The sequence below is a fragment of the Pseudochaenichthys georgianus genome, chromosome 4, assembly GCF_902827115.2.
Source record: "Pseudochaenichthys georgianus chromosome 4, fPseGeo1.2, whole genome shotgun sequence".
NCBI lineage: Eukaryota > Metazoa > Chordata > Actinopteri > Perciformes > Channichthyidae > Pseudochaenichthys > Pseudochaenichthys georgianus.
Window position 1 is genome coordinate 44,873,834 of NC_047506.1, and position 21,049 is coordinate 44,894,882.

Genomic DNA, 21,049 nt, shown 5'->3' on the forward strand with positions numbered 1-21,049 from the left:
AATGCCTTCCCAGATGGAAAAAAGTAGAAAACATTACATTCAGTTATAACTGCCAAAACAAACATTATTTACACTATTATGGCCCCTGTTAAAAATGTTTGTAATGTTAACTACTGTAAGTTGGTCGAACGAATGCCTCCTCATCCGGAAGCTGACCGAGCAGACCCGAGCAGCAGTCGAGAGGAGCCGCGCGCATCCCGTTAGCCGGCAACTCTAAATATCTTCGGTCAAAATAATTTCCCTTTAGAGCAATACCGCTTCAGTTGCGCCACTTATGTGACAGACAAGAAGAGTATGTGACAGACAAGAATAGTCAACTCTAATGTCTAACACTTAATGTGGAGAAAGAGATGTCTTGTATGGGTTGATTGTGCGTTGATCTGTTGGTAATGCCTGGGGGTTCCGGTGGGCATGTAAACAAATGCATAATGCTGCGCTATACTTTGTGGCATCATCCAGTTGCATAGCGACACTTATTGTTTAGGTGTCTTTTAATAAATAGGTAGTCATATCATTAGCTAGAACTAGCTGGATCTGATTGATATGGACATAAACGCGAGTGAAGTCTAATCTGACAGGAGAGAGAGATCAGCTGCTGCTGACGAGTCGAGACTCGACACGCAGCTCTGCATAACCACATGTGAGCGGAACAAAACACACACTTCAGGTTAGAATATCACACGTAGCTATTTCAATTACCTCTCAAAATTCTTTTTTGCATAATTTGCACACAACCGTGCTCTTGTCGACGCTTCCATCCGTCCGTTTTTTAAAACAAAATGTCCCATCCACGGGGCCGACCAAAGCGGTCTCATCAGCTTGTTCGTTCATGTTTGACTATTGATCACCGTGGTTTGTTATTGTTTGAAGTCCCATGCTGAAGTCATGAACGTTAGTTGGTGCTCCAGTATAATCGGTACGCCTGAAACTCATCCAGTGAGAAACGTTCTGCTGTGCAAAAATAAGTGCGATTAAAATGCGTAATTATTTTTAACGCGTTAATTTTTGTGTAATTAATTAATCTTAATTAACGCGTTAAAGTCCCAGCCCTAGTTCAAATATGAAACTTTAATTCACAGTCTTACATTTATTACCAAAATGTTTCACTTCAACTGCCCAATTCAGTTGTGACATTTAAAATCTCCCGATAGAATTTAGAGGCATTTCCTCATAAAAAGACCGGTGATAATAAAAAGCCCATTCAAAATCCCACAGTGTTTCGGAGGGAGTTCCTCACGTAGGTAGGTAGTAATACTCTCAAATCCCACAGTGTTTCGGAGGGAGTTCCTCACGTAGGTAGGTAGTAATACTCTCAAATCCCACAGTGTTTCGGAGGGAGTTCCTCACGTAGGTAGGTAGTAATACTCTCAAATCCCACAGTGTTTCGGAGGGAGTTCCTCACGTAGGTAGGTAGTAATACTCTCAAATCCCACAGTGTTTCGGAGGGAGTTCCTCACGTAGGTGGGTACCAATACCCTCAAAATCATCTTCCATAAAATCATTCCATTCAGCATTCAAAGCAATTCCCTCATTCAAAGCAATTCACTCAGCATTCCAACCAAGAAATTCAAGAGATATTCACCAAGTTTGAGAGAACCTTACCGAGAGCTATTAACCCAGCTCTGAAGGACAGAGCTTACCGGGAGAGAGTATACCAGGGGTTTCCCCCTCTCTCCCCGACGAAATCCAAAAAAGCCAATCTTTTTATGCTCAAAAAACCGGATAGAAAACCCACAAACACCTCCTCTATACCCAACCAACATATTCTATTGGCTCTGGCATAAGACACACCTTCCCAAGTTTGTGTAAAACAAAACATGACTGGACATATTCTATGACTATGACATAACCACCTTTTTGAGGCCTCCATGTGTTTCTGCTTAAGTCTGGAGCCCCCCTCCCTGCAGTGAGAGGAGAGGAAAGAACCTGCCCACTCTCTTATCAGAGAGCAGGGCATAAATCATAGGCCTTACACTCAACTTAACAAACCACTTTGTTTTGTTTATGCTGTAAATATAGAAAAACCTAAAATATGAAGCATTTTCATTGTGGGTTATACAAGAATATAATTGATTATATTTGATTATAACTAACTTTCGTTTTAAGTATTCAACATACTATGAAGCTGTCAACAAGCTGTATTAAAGTCCGAGTGGAAACAGAGTAAATCTGATTTTGTCAGAAATCGGGAGAAATATGACCCTGGGAGGAAACCGGGGAGAGGGCAATGAAATCGGGAGCCTCCCGCGAAAATCGAGATGGTTGGCAAGTATGACACACACACACACACACACGCACACACACACGCACGCACGCACGCACGCACGCACGCACGCACGCACGCACGCACGCACGCACGCACGCACGCACGCACACACACACACACACACACACACACACACACACACACACACACACACACACACACACACACACACACACACACACACACACAATGTTCGTATTTAGTCTCCTGATTTTAAATGGGAATTCAATCATTTGAGTGTTCCCAAAGCACCAGTGTTCTGCAGTTTGTGTGGGCCTACTGTTGCACAGTTTTGGAAGGTTCATAGCTAACTACACTGAAGATTATCTCATATTTTTAAGCCTCAATTTGTCAGCCATATGCCATACATTTTTGCATACATTCACAGTAAATATTTATTCAGTATGATAGCTGTCTAACAGAAGTTAAATTCATTTCTCACTTATTCTGACAATGTACTTAACCCCAAATAAAAGAACCCAATAAAAAGAGTTGTTAAATAATAGCGAAGTCACGTTGTAATAATAATAACTCATCCCTCTTGAGTTTTCTTTTTGCGCTTTGCCAAAAGCCACTGTGTCAAGTGTCCTTCTTGGGTTGCCGTACGGAGTTGTCCAATATGGCGGACCATCTCGCACATGCACACTGCAGATCGGGCAGAGCTGCAGATCGGGTAGTGACTGTGGCCGTTTCTCAATCTCGAGGATGCTGGCTTGGTAGTCGCATACTTCCAAGTCACTTCCTTCAGAAACGAAGCAAGTATGCTTCCAAGCCACGGCTTCGGAAAACGAAGAAGAATGGAACAGGCTAACAAGTGTGCCACTCTCTCTAACGGTTTCAACATAAACTCTACCGAAAATAAATACCTCACGATGTCTATCTAATTATGAACTTGCTATACTTTCACAGAACACATTTTTGGTGATAACAAACAAATGTAACAAAGTCACATATTTACCAACACATGTTCTACGCCACTACATACTTACATTTAAATGTGTGCTGCATCGGTTCAGCCATTCTCCGCAAGGGTTTTTGAAATTGGTCCGTGCGCAAAGCATTATGGGGATTTTAAGAACGCGAAGACTACCCATGTGCAGCCTCGAAATTTCCCCCAAACCAAGGACGCGGTCTCGGTGGAATTCCAAGTATGCTGGAGATTGGAACAGTCCTTCGGCGGCACTCGATGACGTAGCATCCTTGAAATATTGGCTTGGAAGCCAGTATCCTCGAGATTGAGAAACGGCCACTGACACCGGCACGTTCATGTTACGTGTTCAGTAATACATGCGTTTTACCTTTACCCATGGATGCACAATAAGAACGGACCCATATCACCTTACCGTTCGGGTGCTCAGAGCAGAGCTCCCTGTCGGAGCTGCAGAGCGTGATGTGAACAGAATTTTTTTTCTGTCACAATATTATTTAAGGAATCGTTGAGCTAGCTAATGTTAGAAATTAAAATCAATGTTTTGATAGCATAATGTACCTTAAACAGTTTAAATGCTATTTTATTCTGGAAAAAAACGGAAGTTCTCAATACCAAGCTTTTATTCTGAAAATCCTTCACGACGACATCCGGGACTATCGTCCATTAGTATCATTAAAGTGGCTATTGACGCTGTTAACATGTATTACATGTTAACAGCATGTAGGCCTGTTAGCTTAGCCGCTAGCTTAGCGATAAATACACACAGCGTTGTATTCTCCTCCCCCTGTCGGCCCTAAAAGCTTCAGATGGTGGATACCTGAGCTCCATAGCGTCCCGCTAATGTGAAATACACACACACAGCGTTAGCGGGACATTCTCCTCTCCCTGTCGGCCCTAAAAGCTTCAGAGGGCGGATAGCTGGGCTCCGTAGCGTCCAGCTAGCATAGCGATAAATACACACAGCGTTGTATTCTCCTCCCCCTGTCAGCCATAAAAGCTTCAGATGGCGGATACCTGAGCTCCATAGCGTCCCGCTAATGTGAAACATACACACAGCTTTAGCGGGACATTCTCCTCTCCCTGTCGGCCCTAAACGCTTCAGAGGGCGGATAGCTGGGCTCCGTAGCGTCCCACTAGCTTAGCCGCTAGCTAAAGGTAAACATAGATGGGTACATACTATAGAATATGAATAAATCGTCACCGATGTAGAGGATATATTTTTTTATTCACTTTGAACTCGGCCAAATGGAGTTTAATGCTTTGGGATTTAAGCACATAGTACATCCATGGGTTTGAAAGTATAACGTGCTACTCTGCTGTAATACATCGTATAGTCAGGCACAAATGTATGAGAGATTTAACAATGGCCAATTATATTTCTTAAATAATATGTAGCCTATTCCCAGAGCATAATTCATGGGGCAACAAGGTGAGGTGTAAAATGTGTTTTAATATCATAAATGTTACGCCAGCTAACTTCTTGTATGGACTTCGGCAATAGTGAAGACTCACTGAACGAATTAAGTACAAAGACAAATCGTTCGCGAATGTGCAAATCACCAGAAGTCGTTCGCGAACCGGTGAACGAATCAGTGAACGAATCAGTGAACGAATCTTTCAAGTGAACTGAATCAAAATATTTGTGTCCCCGAAGGGAATCCGAATTTCCATCACTACGGTTGACCCTTCTCCCGCTACGAGGCTCCGGCGAGTTGACAGTACGCCCCCAGAGCCCGACTGGTGCTGCCACTGCTGCGTCATGACGTCACCGTTTACGTTGCTGATTTTCTCCCCAACGGCGTTATGGCGCTCACTACTTCAACAACAACAACAACAACAACGGGGGACGATGATCGTGTTGCGAAGCCAGATTAAATTAAATAACGACTTCTCCAACCTTATACTTTTCTCCAGAGTGCCGTGGTTCTTTGTTTATTAATGTGTTTCGGCGGCATTTACCGACCGCTGCAGTGCTGCTCTTCCAGTTTATTCTCCCATAGCTCCGGGTTAGCTCACACAGCAGCGTCCGCTGAAAGGTATTCACTGTCTGACTGTCACACAAGCAGCTGATACATATCCCCAATTCCCCATAAGTGAATGTGTTTCAGTCTGAATTGACGCTGTTTGGCATCACAATGCTGTTATTAAAGTTTCTCTGGTATAAAATGGGTGATGTTGGCTTAGCAACCGAAGCTAAACTGACTATCTTGACTACTTGTTGTTGCTATCCTATTGTGGCATAAGCCGTTTTCTACAGGCACATTTTACTGGCGTATTTTTCATTATGATTCTAATTGTGATAGTCGGACATGACAACCTGTGCAGCCCATGCATTGATTCCATCCGATGGATGCTATAATACAAAACAAAACGTCTGCCAGTGCTCTCCACAATGATCAATAACAGCAGGGGCGGCGGGTACTGTAGGCTAGGGAAGGCTAACCCCCTAAACGCACCATGAGCGTCTGCGCCGCGTTACGTTGCGGCTGCGCCGCGCTGCGACCTCCTCCTGCGACCTCCTCCTGCGACCTGACACACCAGGTGCGTTTCAAAACGTTGCGGAAGCGGAGCGTCGTGTGTGCAGCCTCGCAGTTCTTCTTCTTCTCTTTAATCGCGAATTGCTTCCACTTGGAGCATATATCGCCACCTACTGTTGAGTTATTAAATGTTCATATTAAATCCTTGTCCTCAAACCAGTGCTTTTGAGGAATTTGAAGATCAGCTTGTTTGCTTCATTTCTTGATTTACTTTACATATATTGACTTGAAATCCATGTCCTTTATGTTGAATTGTTCCAGTGCAGTTTTCAGAATGAGTCTTTGCCTTGTATATTCCGGGCAGCTAAAAAATACATGATGTATTGTCTCTGGTTGTTGGCAACCATCACAATTGCCATTTGGATGTTTTCCAATCAGATGCAGTGATGAGTGTCCCAATGTTATCCTGCTGTTAATGCTCTGTTCTCTTCTACTACTCCCCCAAGTGCTTCCTGTACCTACTTCCCTTTGTATCTGGTATAAATGTCTTCCTTTAATGTTAGCCTCGCAGTTGTTGTTGATTTTGGAATATTTCCTTGACATTTGTACTTCTACAAGTAAGTAGGCTACGTAGTTAAATGGTTTATGTTTGTGTCTGTTTAAATCGTGTTTATTGTTATTATTTCCTATTTTGTTGTGTTGTAGACTACAGACACAGTTAATAATAATTGCAATATTCCAGTTATAAACGACATGAATCAAAGATGTGTTGCTGTATTTTAGTGGTAAAAAAATATGCATTCATCATCATAATTATTCTATATATATATATAATTTACAGTGCCTGTAAACCGGAGGAGAACGCTGGCATGTATTCTCCTACTTGAAAGACGATGGGGGGAGGAGAAGGAGCCGGTTTTGGGTGCACCCCCTCAACCAGCAAAGGAGACAACAAGGTGATTTTCATCACCTCGTGGCTGAGCTGAGGCTGGACAGCCAACGACATCACCAATATTTTCGGATGAGTGCAGAGCAGATGGATGAACTGCTGTCCCTCCTGGGCCCTGAACTGACCAGACAATCCACACATTTCAGAGCTGCCATAGAACCCAAGCAGAGACTGGCTGTTGCACTTAGGTAAAATGCACATTTCACAGACAATAAATCACTGACCACAAATTTAATAAACGTTTTATTTTTAACAATTTCACCCCAAACAACATTTTAAACAGAAACATCAAATATAAACAATCAACACAAAAAAGTAACTATTTACAGTAAAAAAACAATGAACTCAATTGCTCAACTATTGTTCGTAAAAAGACTCCTGCCAAGCTGAGCTACTGCTGGAGGACAGCATGTCTGATGGCCTTGTAGGTGTTGATTGGGCGCGTGGGGGTTGGGGTACACTTGGCCGAAAGGCTACTGGCCTGGAGGTGTGAATAGAATGTTGAGTGGCGGGGGGATGATCAATGGGCTGCCAATGTTGCTGGTGTTGGGTGTCTCTTTCCAAGTTGTGGAAGGTGTTTAAAATACAGATTTTGGCCTGATGTTTTCTGTCTTTGCAACATGGGCACAAGACTGAGAGCAAAGTAGTATGACTCCTCTAATTCTGAGTCTGGCATGTGTGGTGCAGTTGGAGGTTCCTGCAGTAGAGATATCAGCTGCTCTCCAAGGTCTGTGCTCTGTGGCCTCCTCCTTGTGTCCCGTGTGGAACGCTGGGCCGCTGCTGGTGTGGAAATGGGATCCCTGGGGCTACGGGACCTAGAGGGCCTTTGCCTCTCTGCAGAGGTTGTGGGTACCAGAGGTGGTGGGGCTGTAGGTGGTGGGGCTGGAGATCCACATGCTGTCCTGGCATGTTCCTCTGTTTCCAATGACAGGGGTGTAGATGCTCTCTCCATGTCTTCTACAGGGGAAGGATTGCTCAAGCTGCTTTTTGAACTATATGAAAAGAAACAACATGAAAACAATTAAAACCTTTTTTCTGGGGATTAATTTATGCAATAGGAACATATTTATGTAATTTAAAATAAAGTCTTTCATACCCTTTGCAATACATCATCACAAATTACAAAAGGGCAAAAGGAAGGACATTAGGTCTGTATACTTCAAGCCCTTTTGCGTGCCGCCTGCAGATCCACTTGGGAGAGATTTCTTCCTGTTTTGAACAAAAGCATCCCGGAGTGACTTCCATCGTGCCTTGCAAATGTCGACTGAAACAAAGAATAGATTCAGATTAATAACATGATTTCACATATTTTTCTTTGCTTTTTTTTACCCTTCAGATACTTGGCTTCCAGGGACTCATTGGTCAGCCTAGCATTCAGCTATCGCCTAGGATGCGCTACTGTGTATGTAATACAATTTATAATAAATGGTTTTGTCTGACAAATGACTGCCAAATTATTCTTGTCTGTCCTCACAATTTATCTGACTATAAATGCAAGATTTTCCACCACAGCATACTGTATTTAAACATTATTGAGAGTATTTTGGGTAGTTGTTATAACACATGAATAAAAACAACTTTAAAACATTAATATGTAGTTGTTACCTTCCACTCCACAAACTGCAGCGACTAAAAACCAGGCCTTGTCCTTTCTGATGTTATCCTTGTAAAAAGCATTGGTTACATCGTATAAAATTGTGTGTTTCTTCACTTCCATTATGAACACCTCGTCGTCCATTGTGCGCATCGTAGTGGAGGTGTTGTGATGAAGGAGGGGGGTCTGCTAAATTAGTATATATGCGGGATGGGCCTGGCCCGGATGCTCACCTTTCCACTTCCTGCGAGGGGGGGGCTGCCTGCCCGACGGCTGTGCCGCGGCAAAAATAGTATTCATCCTAATTTTAGAGAAACGCTGCGCCGAGCCGCTTCTGGGACGCGTCTGAGCCGTAACCCCCTAAACGCACCAGGAGCGTCTGCGCTGCGTTACGGCTGCGCCGCGGCGTTCGCAAAGATCGCGGCCACTCTAGTCAATGGGTGCTGTTCCACCAGACGCCGTCCCAGAAGCTCCTCGCTTAAAAAGGATGAATCCTATTTTTGAAGCGGCGCAGCGCGGCGCAGGCAGGAAGTGATGAAAATCACCTTGTTGTCTGCTTTGCTGGTTGAGGGGGTGCACCGGATGAACCCAAAACCGGCTCCTTCTCCTCCCCCCCACCACCGTCTTTCAAGTAGGAGAATACTGCAGCGTTCTCCTCCGGTTTACAGGCACTGTCAATTATATATATATAGAATAATTATGATGATGAATGCATATTTTTTTACCACTAAAATACAGCAACACATCTTTGATTCATGTCGTTTATAACTGGAATATTACAATTATTATTAACTGTGTCTGTAGTCTACAACACAACAACATAGGAAATAACAACAATAAACCCGATTTAAACAGACACAAACATAAACCATTTAACTACGTAGCCTACTTACTTGTAGAAGTACAAAATGTCCAGGAAATATTCCAAAATCAACAACAACTGCGAGGCTGCACACACGACGCTCCGCTTCCGCAACGTTTTGAAACGCGCCTGGTGTGTTAGGTCGCAGGAGGAGGTCGCAGCGTGGCGCAGCCGTAGCGCAGCGTGGCGCAGACGCTCCTGGTGCGTTTAGGGGGTAACGCGGCGCGTGTGGTGGAATAGCACTCATTGACTAGAGTGGCCGCGATCCTTACGACCGCCGCGGCGCGGCCGTAACGCGGCCGTAACACGGCGCAGACGCTCCTGGTGCGTTTAGGGGGTAAGCCTTCCCAACTATTTTTGTCACTGCATCCTGGTAAAATAAAAATATAATGTTTGTGTCTTTGACATTAGCGCTGCTATGCAGCCACCTGTGCCCTGTAGGCCTACTACAAAGCCAGTTCAACATATCCTGGATATGTTTGAGTTATCTTAACTAACCCTAACAAACGAGATCTCGCTAAGCGGTCATACTATGCTGGTTAATATCAACTCGGTAAATCAAGCCAGGGTTTCCCTCACCAGCTGAGAGTGCATTCACGTGAAAGGGGCGGGGTTAGGAACATTTGACCAATCACAAACAGGGACAAGTGTACTGACAACGCAGCGTCATACTTCATTAATGAAAAGTAAACTAATATTAGACAAATATGAACTTTAAACATCCATGACTTAAACATATAATCCAGGATACAAGCCACATAGTTGCACCTGCAAGGTGAATATGGTGAAGGTGAAGTAGTTAAAAAATAAATAAACTACCAAGTGTTTGAAAGCGTAACAGTTTTATGATATCAGCTCCCCCATCTAAGTCACGAGTGGATCTGACTTTAATTACATTAGAGTTGAGTGTTTTGTCAACCCAATGTGTTGCTTAAAATGATACTTCTGCATACAGTATGTGACACTGTGAGTGTTGCACGGCCATATACGGCTCAGCTGACTCAGATAAGGAAATAGGTCTACGATATATTATGATATTATATGATCTGATTGAATGTGATATGAATGATAAGTGCGACCGTCGGTGTCTTCTCTGCATACAGCAGTTTAATATATTTGACTTGATATATTTAAACTCCGCACACTGAGGTGTCAGGTTAAAAAAAAAGTGATTTAGCCTTCCCAAACCTGAGCCTCACGCGCCGCCTATGAATAACAGCGAATGGATGGTGAAAGTAAGGTACAAATAAACAGAATCACACGAAGCCTGGTTAGTGTTGCATGACTTTATTAAGCTGCTGTAATTGTTACTTTGTTGCATTCAGGTGCTTTGTATCTATACAAATCATTCAACTGACCCCCAAAAACCATTAATATATAAATACAATTAAAACAAAGTCAGAGTCTGATTGCAGAGTTTTTGCAGTAAAGAATAGTATATAACATATCTCATATAAAAAGGAAATCAGTCTCCTTGAAAGGGAATATTCCTCTTGTTGGGATATGTCAGGCTGAACAGACCAGCCTTGGCCCTCTGCTCCTCTTTCTCGGCTGCTATCTGAAGGACTAAAAGGACGAGAAAGTCAGGAAACACAGAATAATGCATTATTATATACCTGATTTGTTAGGACTCTTCAGGACTGTTTAGGTCTTCATGGGGCTACATTCTAATCTGCAGCCCAAAACTGCAGCAGCATTGAGGGTCTAATGCCCCTTTTCCACCAAACCGGATCCGGTTCAAAAACCGTTCTTTTGCTTTTCTGATGCTGTAGCACCAACTCCGCTCAGAGCCCGAGCGGAGCTCGAGTGAAGCTGCGTCATTTCGTCATCCTTTAATCATCCTTACATCACGTAAACATTTATGTGCCTTCTTATGACACCCACACGCCGTGAAAATCCCTCTTATCGACAACACCAACAACGATCCCGGTAGTCTTTCTTGAGTTTTTCCAGCTTGTTGCTTATTTGCTCCAGAGTCCGGTGGTATCCAGCGGGGCCAACTCCCGCTGCAGCTGCTGGAAAATAGCTTTAGACCGCGTTGTGCCGTCCAACTTCCTCTGTACCTCTTGCGTTGACCAAAGCCCGAAGAGGTCATTTGTCTCTTCCGCGGTCCATGCTGCTTACATTTAATGGCATCCATCCTGGTTCGTAGTTGTGTGTGTTGCTGTACAGAATTTGTGGAATTTTGTTGTTGTTGATCAGTTTAATCCCGCCTCCGACGTAAGAGTGACGTATTGGTGACGGTTTTTGGTGCTTAGAGCCGGCTCCGATGCGGTGGAAACAAGAAGAACCAGAGCTTAATCAGGCTCTAGCCCGGAACTTGCTCTGGAACCGGTTTGGTGGAAAAGGGGCATGAGAGCTCCATGCTAATTTTCTTACACTAACACGCAACATTCACAACCAGTTGACTTACCATATTGTTAACCAAGGAAGAGCTGAAATAGGTAACAAGACAACAGGATAGGTAAGCATGTTAAGTAATCTCGAATCTGAATGTACAAACAATTTTGGTTATTAGACAGCTTAGTTGAATATGCAATTCTGATGGGTCGAGGCGGAGGGTCATTATTGGAAAAAGAACATGGAGCTTGATCAGCACATTATACCGAAAATTATGAAAATTATTGTATTGCTTCCACTAAGAAAACAACTGTCAGAGTTTCTTTTCCACCAACATGTCCTTAAACATTGCAGATCCCATACTGTCACTGTTCCTGTTCGTGTTTACTTCCTGTCTGTCTTCTTAAGCTGTACCTGTACCTCTCATTTATCTCATTTTCAATTCCTCTAATCCTCGACTCCTCGGTAGTGACCCGATAATCAATGTCAGCGAGCCACCTTGAAGGACATCTTATTTCTCTAGATGCGCATCGAAAATCGAGGATCGAGGAGGCTCTCTGGAGGAGCTATAACCGAGGGTACACTGATGTATCCTCCGGGGCAAACTGTTCCGTTGTGATTATAAGTTATTTAAATGTGCGTTAGACTTTCTGCCCTTTATCGTTTGTTTACTCACTAATCACATCTCCCCTGGATGTTAGGCTCCTTTTTTAAGACTAAGACGAGGAGAGGAGTCGAGGAGGTGCTAACTGAGAAATGAGAAAGGGCTGATGTTAACTTCCTGTCTGTCTTCTGTTGATTTCTGTGACATCCAACGCTCTGTCAAACCTCTTAACCTCTTTCCTTCTGTCCCTTGATCCTCCTCAGCCACGGTCATTATTATGCACCCAAAATAAGGACCATTGCTGAGGAGGATCAGGGGATAGAAGGAAAGAGGTTAAAAGACAGAGAAGGTTTCTAATTTCTCCAATTCCCCTCCTTGACTCCTTTCCTCGACTCCTATCCTCGTGTCTTAGTCCCGTCCACAAAAGATGCGAGCGGGGGAGCCGAGGAGGGGAGCCGAGGAGAGAGGAGGGGAAGCAGCAGGCTGTTAGAGAAATGAGAACTCCTCTCCTCTGAGCGGTCATTTTAAAGAGACGTCCATTAATGATGACAGGAGGCACAGCAGCCCTCTGTCTGATGGACAGATGTGTTCATGACCACTTATATATTTACTTTTAATTCATTCACAGTGCGGTGTAATGAGATAATAACAGGCTACACACACATATATTTATATAAATATATACAATTTCAGAATCAAACAAGTATGAAAGCACTCTCATAATAACGTAATACAATCAGAGACTGACTAGAAACACTTTTGAAGAACTTTGTTTTGCAAAGTATTTGGTCTCTCCAGTTCTTGTGTGGGATGGACAAACAAGTCACCATGTTTGCTAAAAAAGCATGGAAACGACTGAATTATGTAATGAAAATTAGACTCTGAGTGGCTGTCTGAACTGGTTAGATCTCCAAACACCAAACCAATGAATTAGTAAATACAGAACTGGAACTTTGAGCAGCCGTTTTTACAAGACGGTGCTGAAAATCCGAATGCTCTAACTCTTTCAGAGAAAGAAGGATTTAAATGTCAGCAGTAATGGTTAGACTGATGAAGTGCTATACTGAAGATACTGAACTTGAGTCAAGACCTGATTAGATTAGCAGACATGCTAGAAAAAGGGGTAACAAAGCTATGTCCAGTGTTCAGTTCATTTGAAGCATACAGAGGCCTTCAGGTTGGACTTATGTTCAGAAGGTGGGCGATGCAGCTGGGGTATACGTACTGGTTGTTCTTCTTTTGAATCTGAAGGAGCTACTGTAGCTGTTGATGAACTCGGTAAACTTTTGGTTTCAGGCTGAGCGGGTGTCAGCGCTACCACAGCGTTATTCTTCATCAGAGTGCACAGGACTGAAGAAAAGCAGAAATATTCAAGTACTCACATATTTAATAAAAAAACACAATTAACTGGTGTTGAACTGGTCTTTACCTTCTCTGGTGATGTCCTCAGCAGCACTCATCGCCCTCCCGCCGATGTCATTCACAATGTCGTCCACCACAGCCTCATAGCGGAGGAAGATGGGCCGAATCACTTTGTTGTAGATGACCTGGGAGCCATTCCACGAGATAGGAGCCATGCACCACAACAGGAAAAGACACTGGAACCACAAAGATCAGAAATGGATTGACTTGGTTTACTATACTGCTCACACAGCTCCAACACCATTGTGAAGTTTGCTGATGACACGACCGTCATTGGCCTGATCACCGACGGTGATGAGACGGCATACAGAGAGGAAGTCGAAACCCTGAAATCTTGGTGCCAGGAGAACAACCTCCATCTCAACGTCAGTAAAACCAAGGAGCTGATTGTGGATTACAGGAAGCAGCAGAGAGAGGGACACGCCCCCATCGCCATCAATGGGACTACGGTGGAGAGAGTCAGCAGCTTCAGGTTCCTCGGGGTCCACCTCCCTGAGGACCTGACGTGGACTCATCCATGAGGACCTGACGTGGACTCATCACTGAGCACTGAGGACCTGACGTGGACTCATCACTGAGGACCTGACATGGACTCATCACTGAGGACCTGACATGGACTGTTCACTGAGGACCTGACATGGACTCTTCACACCACCACCATCACCAAAACAGCTCGACAGCGGCTCTTTGAGGAGAGCACCCTGACCTTCTACAGGTGCACCATAGAGAGGATCCTGACCTTCTACAGGTGCTCCATAGAGAGGATCCTGACCTTCTACAGGTGCTCCATAGAGAGGATCCTGACCTTCTACAGGTGCTCCATAGAGAGCATCCTGACCTTCTACAGGTGCTCCATAGAGAGGACCCTGACCTTCTACAGGTGCTCCATAGAGAGCATCCTGACCTTCTACAGGTGCTCCATAGAGAGGACCCTGACCTTCTACAGGTGCTCCATAGAGAGGATCCTGACCTTCTACAGGTGCTCCATAGAGAGCATCCTGACCTTCTACAGGTGCTCCATAGAGAGGACCCTGACCTTCTACAGGTGCTCCATAGAGAGGATCCTGACCTTCTACAGGTGCACCATAGAGAGGATCCTGACCTTCTACAGGTGCACCATAGAGAGCATCCTGACTGGCTGCATCACAGCCTGGTACGGCAGCTGCACCTCAACCGTAAGGCTTTACAGAGGGTGGTGAAAGCTGCACAGAACATCACCAGGACGAAGCTGTCCTCCATGGAGGACCTCTACTCCCAGCGGCTCAGGAAGAAAGCCCTCAGGATTATCAAAGACCCCCATCACCCCAGCCACAAACTGTTCAGTCTGCTGCCGTCTGGCAGGCGGTACCGCAGCATCCGGACTAAAACCACCAGACTCAGGGACAGCTTCATTCCACAGGCTATACGACTGTTAAACACTGAGCTCTGTTAAGAACATCCATAACATTCATCTGGCTGCAACTTACAAATTATGTATCAAATATATCCTATTCCAATCACTTGTGTATAGACTTTTATTGCACTATTTCGCAATTTTACTATTTTGTTTGTATTTATTTTTTCTGTTTTTCTGTTTTATTGTGTTGCACTGTTGGTGGAGCCTGTGTTTAAGTCATGGATGTTTAAAGTTTAACTTCTTCATATTTGACTAGTATTACATTTCACTTTTCATTCAGGAAGTATGACGCTGCGCTGTCAGTGCGCTTCTCCATGTTTGTGATTGGTCGAATGCTCCAAATACCACCCCTTTCATGTGAACGCGCACCTAACTAGATAGGACACGGCTGGCTTGAGCGATCCACTTGATAACCAGCGTCGTAGGACCATTTAGCGAGAGCGCGTATGTTTTGGATTAGGCCAACCGGCTAACTCAAACATATCCAGGTTAGGAAAATCCAGCTTCGTAGTACAGGCCTCAGGGGGTTATACTACGAAGCAGTATTTTCGCTTAGCCGGCTAACTTCAGGGAAAACTCGGGGTTTCCGGTCCTACGAAGCTGGTTCTCTTTTTAGCAGGCTAGATCTCCATGGTAACTTATGCTGTGCGGCTAACCTGGGGGGTATACTACGAAGCAAGATTTTCGTTTAGCAAGATAACTTCTGGGATTTCCGGTTCACTTTTTAGCGGGCTAGATCTCCATGGTGACTTATCCTGGAACCTAGTCTGTGCTCCGAAGCCGGATAGGTTCCAGGATAAGAGATCAACTCAGCGAAAGCACCACGCCTGCTGACCAATCAGAGCTCAGTGTGCGGAGGAAATACAGTTTAAACTGCCGTTGCAGGAAAGACGGCCGGCCAAAATCACCGACTGTGTGAACGTGAAAATGAATAGAACATCACCTCCCATCTTCAGAGCAATCTGACTATTATAACTATTATACTATTATGTTAAGAAAGCTTAATTAAATATCTGCCACAACATAAGAAACCGGATCAAAGTAACATTACGTTGCCTACAGTCCGCGGCACTGTGAGTGCAGACGTCGATGTGTCCCATTATCATTCATATCACATCATAATGTGTCATGTATTTCCTTATCTGAGTCAGCTGAGTCGTATCTGGCCGTGCAGCACTCAGTGTCACATAGGCCTACTGTATGCATAAGCATTATTTTAAGCAACACATTAAGTTGACGAAACACTCGAGTCAAATGTAATTAAAGTCAGATCCACTCGTGTCTTGGACTGGGCGGTGATATCATAAACCTGTTAATATACGCATTCAAACACTTTTTCTTTTACCAGCTGTATTCACCTTGCAGGTGCAGCTCTGTGGCTTTTATCCTGGATAAAGTGTTTAAGTCATCGATGTTTAAAGTGTAACTTCTTCATATGTCTAATATTATAGTTGACATTCAGGAAGTATGACGCTGCGCTGTCAGTACGCTTTCCATGTTTGTGATTGGTCGAATGCTCCAGATACCACCCCTTTCATGTGAACGCGCATCTAACTAGATAGGACACGGCTGGCTTGAGCGAACAAGTTGATAGCCAGCGTTGTAGGACAGTTTAGCGAGAGCGCGTTTGTTTTGGATTAAGTCAACCGGATAACTCAAACATATCCAGGATAGGTTGAGATTCGTAGTATACCCCCCTGGTCGGGACCAGAGGCCTGTACTACGAAGCTGGTTCAACCTAACCTGGTTACTTCTGCATACAGTATGTGACACTGTGAATGTTGCACGGCCAGATACGGCTCAGCTGACTCAGATAAGGAGATATATGATACATTATGATGTGATATGAATGATAATGGGACACATCGACGTCTGCACTCACAGTGCCGCGGACTGTAGCCTACGTAATGTTACTTTGATCCGATTACTTACACTGAACAAAAATATAAATGCAACACTTTTGTTTTTGCTCCCATTTTTCATGAGATGAACTCAAAGATCTAAAACATTTTCTATATACACAAAATAACCAATTCTCTCAAATATTGTTCACAAATCTGAAAAAATCTGTGATAGTGAGCAAATGGTGGTCACACCAGATACTGACTGGTCTTCGGGCCCCCCCAGACCCCCCAAATAAAGCAAAACTGCACGTTTCAGAGTGGCCTTTTATTGTGGCCAGCCTAAGGCACACCTGTGCAATAATCATGCTTTCTAATCAGCATCTTGATATGCCACACCTGTGAGGTGGGATGGATTATCTCTGCAAAGGAGAAGTGCTCACTATCACAGATTTGTTCATATTTGTGAACAATATTTGAGAGAAATGGTTATTTTGTGTATATAGAAAATGTTTTAGATCTTTGAGTTCATCTCATGAAAAATGGGAGCAAAAACAAAAGTGTTGCATTTATATTTTTGTTCAGTGTATGTTGTGGCAGATATTTAAGTAAGCTTTCTTTTTCTTTTCTTTTTTTCAATATGTTTATTGATTTTCAGTTTACAAAAAATCACATAGGACGAAGACATAGAGCCAAAAGCAATACATATATACACAGGACAACTACTTTACATTAAAGAAAAGTAGCAACACTAAATTAAATTAGTACATACCACAAGGGCACTCTAATACATCTGCAATCATCAAGTTTTCCAGCAATAGGACCGTATTTATACAGAGGATATCACAGTCATTTACATTTTACCATATTGTAGCACATTATAGAATTATCGCATTATCCTGCCCCAGTTTCGTTCAGAAATTGAGATAGGTCGTTGTTCTTGGTGTACTCTATAAAACATCCCCAGACCTTCTGGAACAGTTCTTGTTTGTCTTTAAGAATGTAAGTGATTTTTTCTAAAGGCAGACATAAAGAAAGTTCCCTAAACCACTGTGCAATACTAGGTTTGCCCAACTTTTTCCATGTTAAGGCAATCACTCTTTTTGCTTGTAGTAAACATATATCTATAAAAACTTGTTTATAACGTTGTATGTTATGTCCATCCGGATATAGGCCAAGTAGGAACATTTTTGGTTCCAGCTTTAAGCTGATCGCTAAAATATTCTGTACTGTTCCTTCCCCACATCTGGTGCACGTGTCTGGGATATTAGCGTTACATTTATTCAATTTTTCTGGTGTAATGTACACTCTCATTAGCCACTTGTATTGCAGAAGCTTTAGACGCGTATTACCCGTCTGTGTTTGGGCCACCTTACAAGCTGTGCTCCACTGTTCCAATGTTAGATTTTCCTGTAAGTCATTTTTCCAAGCATTGAGTCTAGAGTTCGAGGATTCTGAGGAGAACGCCAGCAGGAGATCGTAGAATTCAGATATGATGCCCTTCCCAAAGGGGTTTTTAATTAAAACTTTCTCCAATATGGACAGAGGAGGGGCCAGCATGAGTCGGTCCTGGTTCGCTCCTACAAAGCTCCTGAGTTGCAAGTATTAAAAAAAATGTTTACGAGGAATTTCGTGTTTACTGACAAGTTCCTCAAATGATAAAAACTTCTCATTATCACTTCCAAACATGTCTTTTAACTGTCCCACCCCCTTTTCCGCCCATAGTCTAAAACCTCCATCGGCATTCCCTGGCACAAAAAGAGTATTTCCCCATATCAGGCTGAACCCGGAGAGAGAAGAAGGTTCGTTCATATATTTTTTAACCTCCTGCCAAACATCAATCATATTTTTAACTATAGAGTTAGTTGTAGTTTTTTTAAGGTTTTTAGGGTTGTCAGAGTATAAATAAGTAGGAAGTGGGAGCTTTAAGGAGCAAGACTCAACATCCCTCCATGCCGGAGTCCTCTCCTCTGTGTAGTAAAACATCAATGTTCTCAGCTGTACCACAACATGTTAGGGAACTGTAATCCTCCTCTATCATAAGTCAAGTACAAAAGAGATAAACGGAGCCTGGGGCGTCTGTTATTCCATATAAAATTACTAAATATTTTCTTCATTCTAGGAAAAAAATCTGGTGGGGGTGGCAGGGGGATGTTTTGAAATAAATATAAAAGCTTGGAAAGTAAGCTTTCGTAACGCTAATATAATAGTCAGATTGCTCTGAAGATGGGAGGTGATATTCTATTCATTTTCACGTTCACACAGTCGGTGATTTGAACTGCAACGGCAGTTTAAACTGTATTTCCTTTATCCTGTAATATGACTTGATCGCTTTAAACTCTGCACACTGTTGTTATCAGCTGTTCCACCATGGTTTCTACCTCAACCTATAATAGATTTATCCTTATTGAAACGGTTACATTCAATGAAAAATAAAATCAATGTGCAGGCTTACGTGAACACTGTTCTACATGAACAATATGGGCAGTTTATACATTAAATAAAACAACAGTACAGTGGTGATATGCTCCAAGTGGAAGCGATTCGCCATTAAAGCAAAGAAGAAGAAGAACTCCGCACAGTTGATCTCTTATCCTGGAAGCTATCCTGCTCCGGCACAGGCTAGCCGTTCAGAATAAGTTATCTAGCCCGCTAAAAAGTGAGCCAGCTTCGTAGTACTGGAAATCCCAGAAGTTATCTTGCTAAACGAAAATCCTGCTTCGTAGTCAGAGCCGTTTCTAGCTTTTTGGCGGCCCTATTCAAGATGCAGTTTGGGGGCCCTAGTTTTTACAGTTTTTAACTATAATGGGGGGGATTCCGAAGCCTTTAACCTCTTAACCCTCTGGAGTCGGTGGACGCGCCGGCGCGTCCAGATGCGCATACTTTTACGTAATTAATCATATATTTTCGATTATAAGGAGGAGAAACATGATTCAGATATCCGCAGAATCGCTGGAAGGGTAGCTTTCCAGCTGTATCTCCTGTGAGACTGTAACCAGGGCACAGCAGCCAATATGGCCGCTCAAAGCAGCTTGACTTTACACTGTGTGGGATTGGTGGATTGGTGTGTCCGTCAAGGAAATCTCGGCCGGCAGCCATCATGGTCTGAAATGACCAATGGACATCGAGAAATCACTAAGGACCTACCCACCAAGTAAAAAAAACATAAACCACATGTCTCCCATCAGTTTACGTCTGTGTGGAGAGAGAGAGAGAGAGACAGAGAAAATGGCTAAAAAAACCTTTACATTTGCCGACTTCGCTAGAGATTTATTTCGCTAGCAGCAGTGAAGATAGAGCCTCAGAACCTGAAGTCTTCGACTCTTCTGAAGAAGAAGAACTCAAAGACAACAACAAGTATCTATTTGGACATGGGTAAGTGTAAATATTACAGTAATAGTGTACTGGCAATGTGTGGGGAATACCGCGAAAATGAACAATAGGTTTATTGATATATATTTTTTATCGATAGTCATGAACTTTTTCTTGGGACAAAATAGACTCCATTAGCAAACGTTTACTCTGTGTTAACGCTATTTTGGTGTGTAACAGTGAGATTACATGTGTAGATGATTAAATTAATCATTTATTCGTCCCACAACGGAGACATTTACAGTGACATGTTTTTGCCATCGATTATTTTATCATACTGTTCTGTACAGATGAGACTTTGTCATATATTTATTTATGTGTGCCTATTATTATTTTACCGTCCTGTACAGATGAGACTTTGTAATCAGATGTAGCCTATGTATATGTGTGTCTGTGATTTTATACTGAAGTAAAGTAACTGGAAGTGTGTGTGTGTGTGTGTGTGTGTGTGTGTGTGTGTGTGTGTGTGTGTGTGTGTGTGTGTGTGTGTGATATCGAGAGAGACTCCTTCTGCAACCTCCCAAACTTTCTTTTTATGTGTGCATTGTTATTTGTGTTGAGCAACATTTTGCTTGAACTTTATTTCAATGAAATTAGTTGTAATTATTGTCCTACATTTTTATTTGTTTTACAGAGATGTTTCACAGCTGTCTGGGCCTAGTGGCCCACAGGCGGCGTTTATCCAGCAGCCACAACATCCATCTGTGCCGGCCCCCAGGTCAAGATCTACTGTTGCTCAAGGGCCTTCAACAGAGCCATCACCACCAAGGACCAGCAGACCAGCATCACTACAGCAGCCTCCACCTCCATCTGCGGCTGCCACCAGGTCAAGATACACCTCAGCACAAATGCTCCACCACAGCCATCACCTTCAACCCAGCCAGCAAGGAGGTCTCGTGGAGGTCTCGTATAGCACTTGTACACCCCACCTACACAGCAGCCCATGCACCATCACCCCCACCTACACAGCAGCCAGACCCACTGTCTTGGAAGAC

The 21,049-nt window shown here is 43.4% G+C and overlaps 1 protein-coding gene and 1 long non-coding RNA gene across 5 annotated transcripts in view; both read right to left on the reverse strand.

Moving 5' to 3' along the window:
- Positions 1 to 6,994: 6,994 nt before the first annotated feature.
- On the reverse strand, positions 6,995 to 8,492 carry LOC117445969 (uncharacterized). Of its 2 annotated transcripts, none has more exons than XR_004552064.2 (3): positions 8,229 to 8,492; positions 7,782 to 7,887; positions 6,995 to 7,615 (listed from the first exon to the last, which is right to left on the reverse strand). It is a non-coding gene; the product is annotated as an uncharacterized lncRNA (long non-coding RNA). The 2 variants fall into 2 exon arrangements; XR_011643196.1 differs by having other exon boundaries at positions 7,720 to 7,887.
- A 1,907-nt stretch (positions 8,493 to 10,399) lies between these two features.
- reep6 (receptor accessory protein 6) overlaps positions 10,400 to 21,049 on the reverse strand; it is a 92,793-nt gene continuing 82,143 nt past the window's right edge. Inside the window, exons 4-7 of one of the 3 annotated variants that reach the window (XM_034080524.1) lie at positions 13,453 to 13,621; positions 13,249 to 13,373; positions 11,493 to 11,514; positions 10,400 to 10,645 (exon numbers count right to left, since the gene is read on the reverse strand). In XM_034080524.1, the coding sequence (XP_033936415.1) occupies positions 11,500 to 11,514; positions 13,249 to 13,373; positions 13,453 to 13,621 (309 nt within the window). In that variant the 3' untranslated portion in view covers positions 10,400 to 10,645; positions 11,493 to 11,499. Of the gene's footprint in view, positions 10,646 to 11,492; positions 11,515 to 12,716; positions 13,374 to 13,452; positions 13,622 to 21,049 lie in introns of those variants that run through there. The other 2 variants (XM_034080525.1, XM_034080523.2) reach the window with 2 other exon arrangements.